Source organism: Sebastes fasciatus, chromosome 19 (assembly GCF_043250625.1).
Source record: "Sebastes fasciatus isolate fSebFas1 chromosome 19, fSebFas1.pri, whole genome shotgun sequence".
In the NCBI taxonomy this organism is placed as follows: Eukaryota; Metazoa; Chordata; class Actinopteri; order Perciformes; family Sebastidae; genus Sebastes; species Sebastes fasciatus.
This window is the reverse complement of record NC_133813.1, coordinates 23754074-23772914: the sequence shown is the minus strand read 5'-3', so window position 1 is coordinate 23772914 and position 18841 is coordinate 23754074. Positions and strand designations below refer to the sequence as shown.

Below are 18841 nucleotides of genomic sequence, written 5' to 3'. Positions count from 1 at the left end.
CTGTGGCGTTCTCCAGAAGCTAGAGATGCACCTATGAACTCTGTCATCGTAGCTTCTCCCCAACCCCTCCCGCTTCTCAATTTCGAGGTGCCATCTTTCATCTTTATCTCCTTCCTTCCCTTTCCTCCTTTCTCCGTTTAATTTCCTGTGCCCTGGATGTTTTTAAGTAAGACATTACATTAAAGACTGATTATTGATTGATTAATTAAAGCCTTCCTCCTGCTTCACTCTACTTCTAGTCTAATATTAATGGTTTAATGCTTCCACTATTACACTTGCCAAATCCACCTCCAAACTCAATAAATCCAGCTCAACTCAATTAGCAATGCTGTTAAAACAAAACACAAGAACATCTTCTTCTTCCTCCTCTTTGCCACTCCCTCTGTCTCTACTCTCTTCAGTAGTGGATCTGCACGACAGCAAGTTAGCTGGCAGGATGTCTAAGTGATTTAACTGCACACAATCAGTCTGCGTTACTCTTGTTTACCCCGTTCCTTTGTTTTCTTTACTCACCGACTTATCTCATTGATTTCTTCAAAGAACATGTAAGGTCAGTGAAGTCTAAAGAAGACATCCTGCTTACGTAGCCCAGAGGGAAAACATGAAACAGAAATGGTGAGAACAAGAAATAGGAACAAAGTTAATCAAACTTGGCACTGTTCTTCTTTTACCTACACTTTTTTACTGACTCTGACAGATGAGAGAAGTATTCGCTTCTCCTTGGTTACACATTAAAGTACCATTGTAAGAGTTTTAGCCCACTTGTTTTGACCCTACGGAGCCCGGGAGTTGCCATAGAGAGGAACAAAATATATATATTGAGGCTACAATTTATTAATTTGTGCACACGAGATATAATTCGTTCCCTCAGTTTAATGAAATCGTTCCCACGTTTTGATTCATTTGAACGCACAAGATAAGCGTATATAAGGAGAGCCGTTACAGCACACAATTACGCACAGTAGATCTGCTGGTTGGATCTGCAATGTGTCAGTCTCCAACACGCCTGTTGATGTGCAGAGTAATTAATAAAAATTAAACGTTTAATTTGAACAATAGCACGAGGAGTTCTGTGGTTATTTTACAAAAGTCTGATGCCGGCTGCACAAAATGTAACTAGCAGATCTGCCGTGCGTAACTGTGGCTTCATGGCGCGCAACATCCCTCCAGTGAGAGACTGCAGCGGAGTGCGTTGTGCGGGCTTTCTGTATATACACTTATCTCATGCACACGGATTAACTAAAACGTGGGAAGGATTTAATTAATTTGAGTCCACAAATTACTATCTTGTGTGCACAAATTAATCAAAAGTGGGAACGATTTAATCAAATTAAGGGAACAAATTATAACTTGTGCAAACAAATTAGTAAATTGTGGCCTCAACTTAAATATATTTTTTTCTCTATGACTCCTCCCGGGCTCCGTATCCCCTAGAACTGGGACATACTTAATATACTGACAACCATTTTCCAAAGAAAAGGGTTGTATTTTTTGTCTGCATGTTTTCCTTTTTCACCCAATTTGTAATGGCTAATTTGCCTCGCATGGAGTTCCTCCCAAGATCTTAGCAACAAGGATATGATCCCTCAACAGCTTCCCACCCAAAACCCTGCAAAGTGTGTTTGATGTGTGCCAGGCCCCTCTGGTTTAGATTTTTTTATGCATTTTCCTGCCTTCATAACTTTTAATTATGTGGTGAAATTAATGGTACATTTTAGAAAAAAAAAAATCTGAATTAAAAATGTAATTTAAGTAGAGAAATATTATCAGCAAAATGTACTTAGAGTATCAAAAATGAAAGTAGTCATTCTAGATTTATATGATTATATATTACATTATTGGATCATTATTGTTGATGCATATGACAAGCGAGTAGCAATTTAATATGTACAATATAGGGCTGCTACCTGAAAGTCGATGAGTCGGATCATCGTCAGTGACTCCTCACAGTCAATTGAAATTCTTGAAGTCAAACTGTCGTTTTTTAAGAGGCTGGATCTATGAAGAACGTTGTGCTCTTGTGAACGCTTTTGTGCTCTAGTAAACAATTTGATCATAAAGACATTGGTTGTATGGATATGAATGGTGATGACACAGCAAAAAAAAGTCACACCCAAGCATGGTAAACGAGACAGGATCTGTGTTTCAACACGGGACGGGTGGTTTGCCGACATCGCCGCAGACACCTAGCACTCAGGACAGTCTGCCCCGATTTACAGTCGGGCCGGGAGCCTCATCCCTCCCCGCAGGGAGATAAATCATCACTGAAACTCGGGCCAATGGATTTTCCGATTGCCAGAAAAAAACAATGATTGGTCGAATCTTTGTATTGAACAGCCAAATCTGAGTCTAATCAAAACATTCTGATTCGGATACACAGCCCTAGTACAATACAATGTTATTCTGACAAGAAACTAGTACCTATAGCTGTCAGATAAATGTAGTGGAGTAAAAAGTCCAATGTTTGTCTCTGAAAGGTTCGAGCAGAAGTATAAAGTAGCAGAAAGCCAAATACTTACTTACTAAATTTGCAACACTGGCATTTATATCACTCAAATTAATATCTCAGAAGGTGAAAGTTGCATTATTTACGCCTCAGGTGGATAAACCAATATCATTACAAGATGAGCTCAAAATATTACAAAAAGGGAATGAGAGGAAAGAGATGAAGGATAACGAAAGTGAAATGAATACAATAAATACAAAGATCTTAGTCTCTTCCCGGGTCCTACCAGCCCGGGGCACGAGAGAAAACATTCAAAGAAAAACCATCAGTGAGTGTTTCCTGGAAGTCTGTTTCTGTGTTTCTGAGACAATAAGCCTCCTTGGGGGGTGTGATGCTGCTTGTTTATCTCCCTCAACAGCGATAGCAAACTGATTTTCTACACTACTTTCCACTTTTAATACGCACATAGCCTATGTTGTTTATTTGCCTTAAGTGAAATCCTTCACATCACAGGTTCTAAACTCACACACACATGGTTCATGTTCTACGTTGCTGCAATCACAGGTGATATATTACAAAAGGCTCACATGTCCTGTCTAATTTGGAAGTATATGTTGCTGGTCATGGAATATTTGGTATGTTAATCACCCTGATGTTTGTTGCTCCTGTAAAAAAAAGAGTGTGTACGACTGAGGGGAAAGCGGCCTGTAGGTTTGTGTGTGTGTATCTATGCATGCGTGTCCACGCCAACTAAATATATATTATCCATGTTTTGACGTGTGCTTTCCAGATCAATCTGCGGTCTGAAGATTTAAGAGGCATTATTGCTTTGTGTAATACCAATAACTCGTTAAGGGACCAGACCATATAGATGATCAATCTCTGAATGACCTCATTACATGCACCGCAATGCACCGGCCGCTTTTGCCCTCGTTTTCACTAAGAGGCGAGCGATGAGGCGCTAACAGTCATTTATCTGTCAGACCCCTCCATTGTGATCGGGCCGAGAGGGAGGGAGAAAACAGAGAATGGAAAAAGGGAGAGAGGCGGGGGGGAAAAAAGGGTCTGTAGATTAAAAGAAAAGCGGGAGGACGAGATGTCAGGTGAACACTGGGAACATAAAAATACATCTATTTAACTGAATCATGAAAAATATATAGCAGCAAAAGACTACGGGCTGAAGAGAGTAATAAAAATGCTCTTGGCCACAATGCAAAGTAACATCATCATCATCATATAATTAAAGTTCATCCACTCATATGTGTATAATGATACTGCTACCGTTGCTGCAGGGGTAGCAGGGATATTCTGCATGTCAGCAACACTAATTGAAGCAGAACAGCTTCTACTCGGCAGTGAATTAAACCTCAACCAACTGCAATTTATTAGCATGAAGCCTATTCTCATTAATATTTATACTGATGACGTAATCTTCCCCTATGCGTCCATATGTGTGTTTAAGTTTTAGTCATTACGTTGCAAACTCCTTTAAAGAATAAACATGGTGCACTGCCACAAAAACCTTTTGGAAGAAGCATTCTCTCACAGAAACCAGGCACAGACCATCACAGCGGGAGAGAGAGGGGAGAGAAATGGGATGGGGTTGGGTTTTTTCTTTTTTTGGGGAGGATGTGTGAGAGTGTCACATCCAAAGATGCAAAGGCATTATTGAGAGAAGCTGAGGGTTCAGAGAGAAAATGTCACTGACGTAACTTGCCCCGTGACGCCAGGCAGCTGAAGACAATGTGACCACTGAAAAAGACTGGAAAAGGCCTTTATAGAAAGAGCGAAGAGAGACGCGTGTGTGTGTGTGAGTGTGTGTGAGTGTGTGTGTGTGTGTGTGTGTGTGTGTGTGTGTGTGTGTGTGTGTGTGTGTGTGTGTGTGTGAGGATAGTGAGAGAAGATGCAGCTATCTTTTGTTTCCTTTGTGTCTTACATTTTGTGTGCGTGACAAACATGGCGGGGGTGTGATGTGCGTGACATTGTTTTTCCCAGGTTATAACAAATAACAAACATGTCATTTGTTCAAGCTGGGACCAGCTGTCTGACACCAGCTGATAAATCGCATTCAGTCTTGTGTATGTGTGTGTGGGGGTCATTGACACTGTCTACTATTGATCAAGGACAAGGGAAAGATTGAGGGGAGGACAGAGGAGAGGAGGAGAGGAGAGTAGGAAAGGAGAGGAGAATGATTCGTCTCAAACTTCTAAAACTCCATATATATTTGCACAACGTTCATTCAAACACAAGCTACCATTTGCTCTAACACTGTATTATCGATTTGTATATCGATGAGCACCGACACAAACTAAACACCCCTGCATCTACTTCTCTCTCTCTCTCACTCCTTCTAAGAAGAGGTAAACCGCACAATTCCTCTAATAAGGAAAAGAGAAAAAAGCAATTTTCCCCTTGTGCTTCCTGTTGTTGTTTTCTCCTCTGGCCCCTCTGTTCACTTCCCTCTATCACGTTCAACTTGGCTCTCTCTTTTTAATGGCAATCTCCTTACCGCTCCTCTCTCTCAGTCTCCGCCGTTTTATGCCCTACGACTCCCCAGCCATGTGGCTAAACGATGTCACTGGCGCACAGCCAGAGAAGACTGAAATAAAAGCACCAAACAAGGCATGTAAACAATCTTGTGTTCAGAAAAAAAAAAAAAACTGTCCACAACTCTTGTTTACTAAGAGGAGAGGTGATATTGCAGAGGCAATTATATATTAAAGAGAGCTATTAAAGCTATGAGAGGGAGGATGGATAAGTGGATGGAGTGATAGAGACAGAATAAAACAAAGTAAGAAAATGGAAAGCAAATGAAAAGTGGAACGCAATAGTGCACAACACTGAAACCCAACTCCTCATATAAGCGTGTCATAAAGATGCCAAGTGATAAATAAGCTTTTATTGCTTTCCCCTTATCTTTCCTCCCATCTCTCCGTCTTGTTTCTATCTCCGTATGAGTGTACCACTCCCTGCCCCCCAGCAGCACAACAATATCAGCATCTCAAACTCACCACATGAATACTCGCCAGAAAAATAGCTTTTCCCCCCAAAGCCTAAGAAAAGCAGCATAAAATCAATTTGCATGAGACCTCTCCACAAGATAAGATGAACTCTAATAGATGGGGAAATAAAGGGATAGTATATGGAAACCTTACCTGGCAAGAGGAAGCAATTCCAGGTTACAATCCACTAAAGGCAGATACAGGCACTCCACACATCCCCATTAAAGTGGCCTACTTCCTCTGTCAAACTGTTGTGTGAGTGTTTGTGGCTGGATAGCTGGGCTGGTGTGTGTGATTCTGTCAGTGTGGGCTAGGCCAACTGAACTGTGCATACAGAGAGAGAGAGAGAGCGAGAGAGAGAGAGAGAGAAATGCCCAAGAGGCTAAGAAGGTAGACTCCCAAGCTGCACAAACAAGTGAGAAGGAAAGAGGGAAGGAGCGAGAGGGAGGAGATAGCGATAATGAGAAGCGACAAATGAGCGTCATGGAGAAACATATGCATGCATGTGCGTGGTGCATATGTCCACCGAACATACTAAACGGTCTCCATGATTGCAGATGTATGTGTGTGCGTCTGTAAATATTGTCTGACATCTGTGTCCATTTGTGCCTGCACATCCTCCCACCCCACCCGCCCTCCATTTCTTTGTGAAGACATTAAGGCACTATACAGCCAGGTCCCACAGGATGCACAAAGCACACAATGGACACATAAGCACTGTAAACACACACACACACACACGCACAAAGACGTGTAGTTCAAGTTTAAACTCACATGCATGTTTCTGGCACACAATGCAGCTATAAAGTCATAGGATATGAAGCAGGAACCATATTGTAAGAACCTCCTATCTTGAAAGGAAACACTTTTAAACATTATCTCACTATAATGACTGTTAATTATCCACCGTAACACTGAGAGGTCATCTGCGGGTCAAAGGTTTATGCTCTATAGTGTTTGTTACCAACTGCCAATGTGGAGAACATCACTATACTTCCTGGTTTTTTGAAGCCACAATTTTAAATTCAGTTATTTTTTAAAATTCCTAATTTCTGATATTTCTAAATCTGGCACTTCATGTGTACATTTATAAAGCATTGTATGTTATGTCAACCTGGTCTCACTCCCAACTCGTCAAATACCCCCGATTGGGCAGTGCCCCTCGGCATCGGAAACCGACGCACGGAGGCCCCCTTTAGCGACAGTATGTGACGAATGGGGCTTTCGACTAACTCCAATGTAAACCCGCCCGCGGCGTTATTTGACAGTTGGAGCAAGTGACGTAGTATTAATAGTGTGAAAGTCAGCTTAGGGCGGGCGGGAAGGGTGGTGGATGGGTCAAACAAACACAAGACTTTCAACCAGGAGACTACTGTTCGCGTCCCGTGTGAAACTTAAAGTAACGTTGACTTACTTTGTCACGTGAGGCGTTAGTATCGTCAGTCCCGCGAGTAGCGTGAGTCGTTAGTCAGTGAAGTGAACGTCAACCGCGACTGTTTCCTAGCCCAAACTAAGTGGTTGTGTTGCCTAAACCTAACTTCCTGTGAAAACGGAAGTTTATTTTGAAAGGACTCTATGCATGTAACAAGAATATATTGACACGCCGTCCCCGGTCCGTCCACCTCCGATGCTGAGGGGCACCGACCAAGCAGCGGTATTTGACAAGTTGGGAGTGAGAATGTGTTGGTTCTGTATGGTTCAATTGCAATTGATCATCAGTGATGGTTCCTTTATTTTTTGTTATTGCCGTTGTCTAGGTGGCCTATTGTTGTTGCTCAGAGCGCCATCTAGTGGGCTGGGGAGGTACTGCCAAATGGTTAGATTAAATAAAACATATTTTTTTGGTAATATACAAGTTATGTTTGTATCTAAATGTGCTCAATAATTCACATGAATAAAAAACTTCAAACTAAAATGCATATTTGCAATGACATGCATGTCATGTTTGAATATCACCACGCCACTCATGACACATCATCATGCATACAAACGTGTTAGCTATAGCTAACATTCCCTCAGATGCAGTGACACAAAACGGATCAGTTTTTTAAACGAAAAAGTGATGAGGGAGACAACCCTGCACCAGTAACAGCTCCAAAACGTGTGCTCAGGAAATATGATCCTGAATCCATTAAATTTGGATTCATAATGGCAGGCAGTGATGTGTGAAGGTAAGCTGAATCTTTATTTTGGTCAGCTGACAGTGGCATAACACATATTTACAGCCCAGTTTATTTTTTCTCATTTTTTGTTACTTTATGTTTTTTCTCATTTATTTGGGAAGGTGGTCCTCGGAAAAATTGTTACTAAATCAGAAGTGGTCCTTCAGTTACAAAAGGTTGTACTGTATAAATATATTGTATGGCTATATATAGACATGTTTGCACTGTGACATTGACTGAGTCATAGCCTGGCTGCCACAATATCCTTGACGTGGATGACATCAATGCACCATTTGTATTCAAACAATGCCTCAACGACAAGAAAGGACTTCATGAACCCTGCTAGAGGGCCTAGTTTCATTTAAGCCAGACTAATGGCAGCTTCTACTGTTGCTCCATAAAGGCATTTATCTTCATTTCAAGAAGTTACTAAGAGGAAAAGAACCAATAAGACAACCAAGCCTCTCAAAGCTTCATTGTTTAATGTTGCCTTTAAACAAGCAGCTGCACAATAACTTTGGCTAAGTGTAGGATTAAGTTAAAATGTAGACAATGAAATCCGATCAAAGAACAAATAAACAAGACTAAGAATCTGACCAAGAGTTCAATGCCAACTTTGAATATTTGATTGTTTTTAAAACACATGTTGGTCGTGCTATTTCCTAAAGATACCCAGTCCTAAAGTGCCAATGTTAATGCAGCAGAGGTGCAAAAGTCGGTCCTCAATATTTCAATAAAAATGTTGAACACTGTGTTGGCACTCATAATTCTACAATATAACAACAAATGTTAGATAAAAAGGCTATTTATAATATTCAAAAGTGAATGGTCAACGTGTTTTCATGCACATTTTCAATTTATGCGTAAAAAAAAACCAAGCAGAAACCCCCCAAAATTGTAAAAAAGCTAGCAAATTGCAAAAGAAATTACTAAAAAGTTATTTTACGCTTGGCTGCGGTGGGAAAGTTGGTTTATCTATAAAGTCAAAAAGCGACAAAGTGCAATGGAAACAGACGTGGCGAATAAATCATGCCATACATGAAGCATTTGACTTAAATGTTCGGCTCCAATGAAGAAACTAAAAATAGAGGCAGACAAACATCAGATCTGCGTGGAGCGATAAGGAGACCGTAACATTCCTCAGATTAACACATGAAACAAACAGAAATGGCATCTTTCCATCATGCTGTACATTGTTTCCCACCGTTTGAGTAGCGTAATATTTGCAGGCTTTCTGGGAATTCAATTAAAATGTGCACTTCATTGAAATGGAAACCCGTCTAGTGTGTCTTGCAAGATAAACAAATGTACTTGATGTACCTGAGTGGTTAATTGAACCACATGGTACTCTCTCACGCTCTCCTATTTTCTATCCTTCCTCTCACTCCGTTATCTCAAGAGCCTCTCAATGCTACTCGGGAGAAAGGTTTTTATCTCCTCAGCGTGACAAGGATAATTTGACAATGAAAGGCAGGACACACACACACACACACCTGCTGTCTCTGTACACGGCTGTTCGGGTCAACGAATATCCATCACTGACAATACCCTTCAAAAGGTGAATGTCCAACACAAAACAAGATGTATATACGGTAGGTACAGTTCAATATTAATTACCGGGAGGAAAAAAAAATCAAAAGTGTTTGCCGCAATAACACTGATACTGAGTCAACATTAACAGTTGTAGAGCTTCTCAAATAATTTGATGCATAAATAGACAGTAAAGTGAAAAAATAAGGCACTCAGAGATGGTCAAGTGTTTAATTCCCTGCCTATGGAGTCCCACTTCACTGAAGAATGAATCACACCAGAGAAATTTGCCAGATTTCTCATCAACTTCTGTCTCAATTCTCAAAAGAGCAAGAAAATATCATCAGAACCGAGAAAACAGAAACTTCCAGCACATCTCAAAACAAACAACTCCTGAGCGGCGTGAAATATCTGGTTACAAAAATGTGACTAATGTAAAATAGTTATGACTTCACCAGCATTTCGAGAACAGTTGTGATCACGACAAACACACACACACACACACAACCTAAACACAGTCAAATTCACATGCACTTTATCTATTATATGTGCACCATATTATAACAGTAATAAGCATGCAAACACAATAATCTCAACTATAGAGACACCAGAAGTCTTTACAGAAAGAGCTCTCAGTTTCATTCCGGCACAAAAGATAACAATACATTACCTTCGACACAGGCATCTGGACGCGGAGTGTGCTTGCTTGTGTTTAAGTGTGTTATTATTGATGTGGGTCCCAGAGTATGGCAAAGAATTGTTCATCCACACATACACACACACTGATGACAGAACACGTGTGCAGCGTGAATAGAGACAGACTGCTAATCCAATGTGACCATATGAGATCTTTTTTTTTTTTTTTTCTTTTTCTTTTCCTGTCCGTTTCTTTGTAGATGTGTCAGTGCTTCTTTTCTCCTCCTCTGCTTCTGTTTCTTGTCTGTGTTGTTGCTGCAGTCCCAGCTTCTCCCCCAGCTCGGTAATAACGCGCGTGTCAACGTTTGTGCGAAAGAGAGAGAGAGAGGGAGGGGGAGAGGGAGAGAGAGAGAGAGGGAGAGAGAGAGAGAGAGAGAGATAGAGAGAGAGGGGGGTAAAGAGGGATTTGGTGAAGGACGGGAAATGAAGACAGATGGAATCAGGGAGAGACAGAGGTGTGAGGGTGAAGGGAGGAATTGTAAAAATGTGATGTATTAAAAAACGTAGAGAGTGATGGTTTATGAGAAGATCAAATGCAACTAACTCTCTGGAGACCAAAGCGGTCAATGTCCTTCGTTCTTTCTCTCTCTTTCTTCCTCTCTTCCTCTCTCTCTCTCTCTCTCTTCCTCACAAGCTATTTTTAGAAGTTGCTCCGTTGCAAATCAAAGCACTGAATCAAAACCTATCAAAGAGCAGGATGTTAAGGGCCATGTCTTTCACACCTAATAAGACACACACACACACACACACACACACACACACACACACACACACACACACACACACACACACACACACACACACACACACACACACACACACACACACACACACACACACACACACACACACACACACACACACACACACACACACACACACACACTCTCTCTCTCACACACACACACACACACACAGACACACACACAACCCTGTCTGTTACAATGACCATGTGTCTGCATCAGACCTTAGGGAAGCTATTTAAGCTATTCGTCAGGCCTTATCCAATCCTATCATGTGCTAATAAATAATGCTCATTTCAAATAGCTATTTGAAACCTTGTCCATTACACTGCACAGACTCGCTGTCTTCCCTCGCTGTCTCTCTGGCTAAAGGTATTTTCAGGTGTTGCATAAAGTAATGATTGACATCCAAAAACTTAAGGCAAACTAGATTTCAATGTTTGCCAGTTTTTGACTGCCTCTGGCACTTTACCCTGTTTTCTTGTTAATTGGTGGCAGGACGTTTTAAAGGTCCAACGTGTAATGCTGAGCCACCTGCTCTAAAGACATAGGGGCTAGCATTTCACCTCTGGTACTGGGTCCATACAATCTAAATTTAAAGTCATTAGTTATAAGCCAACTATACTAACTAACAGCAGGGCAAGAATATGCTAAATGAACTGCTGAAACTCGGAGAGACGGTCAAAATAACCCCGTTATCTTATAATCTTCACGTGTGGCGTCGGTGTGTAGTTGACGATAGTCATCTCTGTGTTTACTCTACCGCTATCCAGAGACTGTACGGTCCGTGTAACTTTACATTTTGATAGTTTGTTTATTGGGTTAGGTCCGGGGTGGCAGAGGCGAGAGAACGACTCGTGTTTTTGTGTTACGTCCTCCCTGCTGACGGAGGACTGCTTCACCGGGAGGGGAGCATGAGGCGGCTCCGGGGGACGAGCTTCAGTTAGCTAGCAGCTGTGACGGCTTGGATTCAGCTGGCGAAAACCCCTGCGCCGGGAGTCACAGTGGGCTGGTGGAGCACTGGGTCTAAAGCTGTGTAACGGCAGCAACAGAAAGTTTGCTGATCCGGAGGGGAGTCGGGGCAGCGGTCCCCGAGGATCAGAGCTCCGGTGCCGGGGGTTTACTCTGGCTGAATTCTGGCTGACTGCTAACGGAAGCTCCGTCCGATGGCGCGGGTCATTTTCTCGTTTCTGCCACTTTGACATTAATTAAATGAAATTTTTTACACTGTAGTATTGCTACTTTTACTCAAGTGAAAGATCTGAATACATCTTCCACCATTGCATGTTGGACTGGACGCTACAGTGAGTCACTATCGTCCCTCAAGGTATACTTGTAGGTGGTATTACCAGACAGTGTGGGCCAGGGCTAGCTGGTTAGCATACTCATTTCAGTAGATATCTCTTCAACACGGTACATAGACATCTTTGATACAACGTCAAAATTGTAACCTCCTCACATTCTGTAGATAATGTCATTTTTTTTAATGTGTTAAACTAAACTTCTGGCCATATCTTACACATTAAAGTTCTCACTACCGTCATCAAACACTTGTACTAATCAAAAATGTAAAACAGAGCCCCGTTATTTGCAAATTAAACTATTATCCCAGCTCCGTTGCATGCTCAGTGGAGCAAACGTCATGTTTTGGGAGTAAAGAATGTGCATAATTAAATGTGACAGTGAATGGATTTCATGCTCGGCTGTACCTTCTAAAGGAGTCCGCGAGCTATACTGGCTCCTGTGATTGCCATTATATAACACAGTTATGAATAGTTAAAGGTGAGCTAAAATAAAGCCAAACAGCATTCCATCAAAGGGAAATCATTAATGTTTAAAGAGAGACCAGGGAATTAATCCTACACTACAGACCACAATGAATAACATCCACGAGCCGTGTGTGTGTGAGTGTGTGTGTGTACTGTAACTGGGAGAGAGACAGGGAGAGATAGAGGGAAACAAACACAGTGATAAAGATAGAGAGAGACTAAAGGTGGAAGCATAGTTGTGCTTGATGGCTGCAATAAAATTATAAAAGGTAAAGAAATGAGGGTGAGTTCCAAATTGCATACTTTTTACTTTAGGACATACTGCATACTGCCCTTACATGGTACGTACTGTCTCATGCAGTATGCATACAATTGGGACATACTACTTCGTTATAACATTGCGCCTTGAACTTTGACCATCTTGCCCATATATCCCAGAGGATTGTGGGCCAGAATAACCAGAAAAACATGCTGGCTTGCATACTGCAAATTGCGACAGGATGCAGTAGGACATCCTATTTTTGGCATACTGCATTTGACATACTATGTATTGGGACATACTAAATCTTTTTCTATTATACTAGTAAGGTAGTACGGGTATTGGAACGCACAGTGAGACTCTGGTTGAAAAAAACAAAACAAAGGAGAGATAGAAACGTATGATGAGATTATAGCTGCAGTGCAGCTGTGGGTCGGGGCTGGGCATTTTGAGGAGGAAGAAGAAGACGGAGGAAGAAGAGGAGGTAGATGAAAAAAGGAAGAGAAGGAAGACAAATGAGAAGTACAGGATGGTCCATCATCATTAATCCTTTAAGGCATTAGCATGTTCACTCTGCCTCGATCGGGACTCGAACTCACAACCTCAGACACCAAGAACATGTCACTATCTTGGTGAGCTTACTGCCTGAGGCAAACTACTGTACTACTTCACACTATGACTTCACACTATGACTTCAATCACCAGGGTTGCATGGAAGGACAGATTTTAAACTAGTGTCAAAAATTCTGAGAATTTGCATACTTCATGTAGACAACATAGAGATGTCTGTTTTTATAAAGATTGATTGCTCCATACGAGACAAACTGGTGTTTAAACATGCTTGATTTCCAGTGACTGCAACGGTTCACATGAGGATAGAATTCAAAATGCACTTTTAGAGATAGAATTCAAAAATTTACCACCCTACGTCTACTATGACCTCAAAATTTTGTCATTCATTTTCATGAACATCGGAGCTTTACTTAGCGAGAATTTGCAGTAGCTGTGTACAGTAATGTTTACGCTAAAACATTTTGATGCACTGTGAGCTAAATTTTTGATAAATCAAAAATCTGGCTGGATGGTTTGTGGAGGACAGACTGAAAATGCAGCGGAGCAAGTCTGGTGTCAATTGAGCAAAAAAATGTAGGAGGAGATGGGTTTAATACGTTTTACAGTTTTTGAGAAAAACAGATTGATGGACTTCACAATTCCTGCCGGGTTGAAGCATCTGAACATTTCTGCACAAGTAGCCTACATTTTGGTGGAACTTGCAAAATTGTAGCATGTATGGCTGATTTGATATGAAATTTTTAAGTTTTAAACTTTAGGCGTTTGCTGTAGCGCCACCATCAGGACTATTAGCCCACAAAGCCAGTTGACGGTGATTGGCATAGGATTGGACCTATGTGCAAAGTTTGGTTTATTTCCATGCATGGGAAGGCAGATTTCCTCGGAGGAAGAAGAAGAATATTTACAAAAACAAGAGAGACCGGCAGCATAGCTGCCTGGCTCCTAATGACGTTTCTTGTTTTCTGGTCAACTTTTCAAATCCTCAACCATGCAGCCTCCATCTTAATGTAGCGTAGAATGAGGAAAGTGCACCAACAGTAACAAATATGCTCTCAATTTACTGACATATGCCTCCACATAGGAGCAGTGTTATCTGAAGGACACCAGAGTTACTCGAAATTTTCCAAGTAGTCTGCAAAAAAGCCCTTATTTCTGCAAACGAAGGAAAGTTTGAAATAGTGCTGTCACTTAATCCTCTGTCACTCACACACACACACACAAAATAACTAAAAAGGGTAGTGTAGCAGTCAGTGGACAGCTGTCCTGGATATCCTTCCCTAATGACAACATGGCAACATACAGGCAAAATGGGGAGTAGAGAACTTTTTGATAGCGTCAACACTTTACTCCAAATCTTTGACAATTTGTCTGCAAAAGTAAAGTGTGAGCAATTCTGATACGCTTTGGATAGATCTTGAAACGTGATCTCTTTAACCAGCCGACTACCATTAAAGCCATTAAAGCATCTTTTCAGAAGCAGAAATCTCATAAAATACCACTGAGAAGAAAACAAGCCATAACTTCACTATACATGAACACATGTCCCAGCTTGGCTCCTCATATCTGCTCCATTTGAACCAGTTCTAAATGTGGATGTCACACTTCGAAAGACAGCACATCCCAAAAATAGCATGCAAAGGGCTGTTTGCGTGTTGTGTGTGTGTGTGTGTGTGTGTGTGTGTGTGTGTGTGTGTGTGCCCACATGTGTGTGCACGTGTGTGAAGAAAAAAGACGAGCAAAGACAAGACAAATGGGATTCATCCGTGTCTAATTAGAGACAATGAAGCGGGAAATGTTGCAGCGAAACAAAGAGAGCGAGAGAAATGTTCATCACGTGAACATGTAGATGTGGACTTTATGTATAGATGCTTTACATTTAAGATCTTGTTTTTAGACTGAGTGTATAAACTCTCCACTATAAATTGGTGATCTTGCGAGAAGGGTGCAAAAAGACATGTACAACGCAAATATTGATACTGCTTATAATTCCCCAGTTACGATGGGATGACAGGCGTGACGGAGCTTCTCTCACCACTCACTCCTATCCTCATCGGACATCTCATCTCCTTTGCATTCTCCTGTGTCCCTCACTGCCTCCTATTGTAACGCAGTGAAGCTGTCTTTCTCTTCAACTCTCTGAGCTTAAAAAACCTGCGACTGTACCTGTCACTGTCTCAGCATAATGTCCATCACTTCTAATATGCTTCCTCTGCTATCCGGCCAAAACACATCAAACCCTAATCTCATTCGGATCCAGCACAAATTCACTCTACATCGGACCCTTTCTCACCCGCTGTCGAACTCCTTGTTTCGGCCTTTATCATCTTTCATTTACTCTGTTTCTCCTGTAGATTTGTAGCTTATGTCCTCTTGCAAAAATAGATGTCCAATTTGGGGCAATAAACATTAACTTAAAGACTACTGGGTAAACCTCAAGTATACACCATTAAGTATACTTCTGTGAATAAGTACACTTGTGTTAATATACTGTTGGATAAATTACTTGTAATTGGACTAGTTTAATACATATTCAGACAAAAGTTGCCCACTTTTTTTAGTTTAAAAGTGTATTTCAAGTATACTTTAAGTGTACTTTATTCTGCAGAATTACTAGATTATGTCATTTTGTACTTGAAGTATACTTGAAACGACTTTGCTTTTATTGTTCTACACCGCTTAGAAGAGTTGTTGGATTTTTAAGCAATTCCTTCTCTGAGAGAAAACAAGTTATACGTATCTCATTTAAAATCTCCATCTTCAATCTCCCAGTGAGACTCCATGCTCTCATTCACCCATCCACACACACAGTCATACACCGATGGTGGCGGAGCTGTAAGGTACTAGCCTGCCGATCGGGAGCAACTTGGGGTTCAGTCAAAGAACGTATATTGCCAAGAAGTGAAAGTCAATTGATCGTTTCATTGCAACATCAGCGCCCAGCACCAAAGCTATATGCTTCCGCCATTTTGGACTGAAAGTGATTACCGGACGCCAGTAAAACGTCCGGACATTTTTTACCGAAATGGCCTGTGTTGAACAATAAAATATTGCAAATATAATAAGCGTTTCCAAAATGGCGGCAGCGGCTGGTGTAAAAAAAAAACCCAGTTCAGTGTCTCGCTCGAGGACACTTTGACATGCAGACAGGAGGAGCCTGAGATCAAACCGCCAACCTTGTGATTAAAGCTGCAGTTGGTAACCAAGTTTTTTTCATAAAACTGTCACAATATCCTGACAGTAGTGCATGAGACAGATAATCTGTTGATTCGCTGATCAAATATGAATTAAGATTCTGTTACTGTAATGCCTATTTCTCGCCTCAAATGTTTTCATAAACGTATTTAAGTGTACTGTTTAGCTGTAAAATTAGAAAGTTTGCTCCGGCCAGTGGCCATTGACAGCTGCTATAGAGACTGCTCGGCTCTGATTGGTTGTTTTGGTTGGACACAGAAGAACATCATTTTTTTTGTCACAGAATATCTGTCTCATGCACCACTGTCAGGATATAGTGACAGTTTTATGAAAATAACTTTTGTATCATATTTCCTCAAAGTTACCTACTGCAGCTTTAAAGGACGACCCGTTCTACCTCCTGAGCCACAGGAGTAACAGACACCGGCGGGGGTGCCTCAGACGTCAAACGATACTTGTAGCACGCAGAGAATGCGTCACACAGACGGAAGGAGCGGTCGGGGTAACCAGCATGTGCCAATCAGGGGAGCAAATGTGCTGAAATTGCTGCTATTCTGAAGAGTTGACATGCAATGCTGGGAAATACGGTACATCCTGAGAAGTTGACATGTGTCAAGATGCTGCCGGTGTGTGTGGCCTTTTAAAAATGTTTATAGACAAAATGGGAAAAATTGGGAATGAATTATTCAGTTTACTGATAAATCCTGAAGCCACCAGCTTATTTTCGGTTTGTTATTTTGTGTCACTGCTTAAGATTCAGCGTGCCCTAGTAGTGAGATATGCAGTTCAAAAAGATGCATATTCACTGACACTTTCTATCTGTCCAGAGCTTCATGTATCATGGATTGAGTTAGCCCGGGGTGGAGGGACACGAATAGAATGAGAAGACAGAGGAGAGGAGAGACCACCACTTTCTTTAAATGCATCATGAACGAACAGTTTGACATGTCGAGAGAGAGAGAGTAAGACAGAGAGGGTCCTTGTCATCGTACTGCGTCACTGCTCCCTCCAACATAAATGCTGTATTATAACCCCTTCAGCAGCTAAAACAGATTCTCATAAATGTGAAATGAGACAGCCAGAGAGAGAGAGAGAGAGAGAGAGAGAACAGAACAAGCTGCCTCCAAACCTCAACAGACACACTTTGTTCATTAGCAGCAGCCATCTTTTCTTCACTGTTCATGTGAGCCTGTGCTCTCATGTAGAAGATCTATGCACCTTTTTACTGCAGATATAGTTTGCTTTTCTCTTTGCTCATCAAATGCTAACTGTGTGTGACGAAGTGCGGCTGTCATTTTCAAAATGGCCACTCCTGCCTTAATTCCCATTTGAGAGCGCGTGTGTTTGTGCAGCTGAACAAATTTATTTTTCCGAGCAGCTTAGTGGCTAATGCTGCCTAGACAAGAATGTACCGGAAGCTTTCCAAGGAAAGAGCTCACGGGCTTATAATGGCTGTGGCGCACCAGACCACAAGGGTAAGTGTTTGTTTCCCTACATGAATAAGGAAACAATGAATATGTATTATAAATTATTAGTTTAGTATATACAGTACACTGAGGTTGTTGGAGCTCTGATTTAAAATCCCACAGTTAAAACTCCTTGATTCTGATTAAAGATCCCTGACCATTAAACATTTTTCAACTTTCCTGCTTTTACTTTGAAGGCCAAAAGCAGTGAAGGTACAGTCACATTAGTTTTGCCCCACACTCAGCCCCTGTAAAGGATGTAATGTCACAGTGTGACATATGTGATGTGAAATAAATAGATATTGAACAGTGATCACAAACTGTAAACGGTGTATGAGAGCAATGCTGCAGTTTATAGTCTCTAATATAATATTGCAACGTATCCTCATACAGCGATTCGTACGATTTCTTACATTGAAAAGTTATTTTCCTGCGAATGTCCAGCAACACGTGACACGTGACACACATATCAATTTTCACTCAAGTCTTTCCAAAATAAACTTTGGTCTTCACAGAAAACAACTTGGTTAAGTTTAGGCAACTAAACTACTTAGTTAGGTTTAGGAAAAGATTGTTTTTTGGGTTAAAATAACTCGGAAGTGGCGTAACGTAAGTACGAAAGTTACGTGCAAAAAAAATCAAACTTCTGGTTTCACACGGGGTCTCCTGTGCAAAAGTCCCTTATGATAGCTTATGAAAAGTTATTCCTCATTTTTCATGTGTTTAGGCAACAAAACTAATGAGGTTTCGGAAAAGATTGTGGTATGGGTTAAACTTACTCTGGAAGTGGCAAAAGTCCCACCCATCCACCCCAACCTTCTCCCTATGCAGCGTTTGTCTTTCTTTATACTTCCCGGTTCACAGTTACGTGGATTACATATGAATTGTTTTTGTCGGATATATATATGAATTACAGTGCATTACTTTTCGTAGGTATACTGTTGCTACGAACGGTGTATGAAAACAGCCTGAATATTATACAAAACAAGTCAAGTCATGAACA

At 41.2% G+C, this 18841-nt stretch overlaps 1 protein-coding gene across 10 annotated transcripts in view; it reads right to left on the bottom strand.

The window, feature by feature from the left end:
* rgs3a (regulator of G protein signaling 3a) overlaps window positions 1-18841 on the bottom strand; it is a 187640-nt gene that overhangs the window by 53015 nt on the left and 115784 nt on the right. Inside the window, exon 1 of one of the 10 annotated variants that reach the window (XM_074617371.1) lies at window positions 9811-10130. The exons of 8 other annotated variants lie outside the window; for them this stretch is intronic. In XM_074617371.1, coding sequence (XP_074473472.1) covers window positions 9811-9825 — 15 coding nt within the window. In that variant the 5' untranslated portion in view covers window positions 9826-10130. Of the gene's footprint in view, window positions 1-5601; window positions 5757-9810; window positions 10131-18841 lie in introns of those variants that run through there. One more of the 10 variants, XM_074617372.1, reaches the window with a different exon arrangement.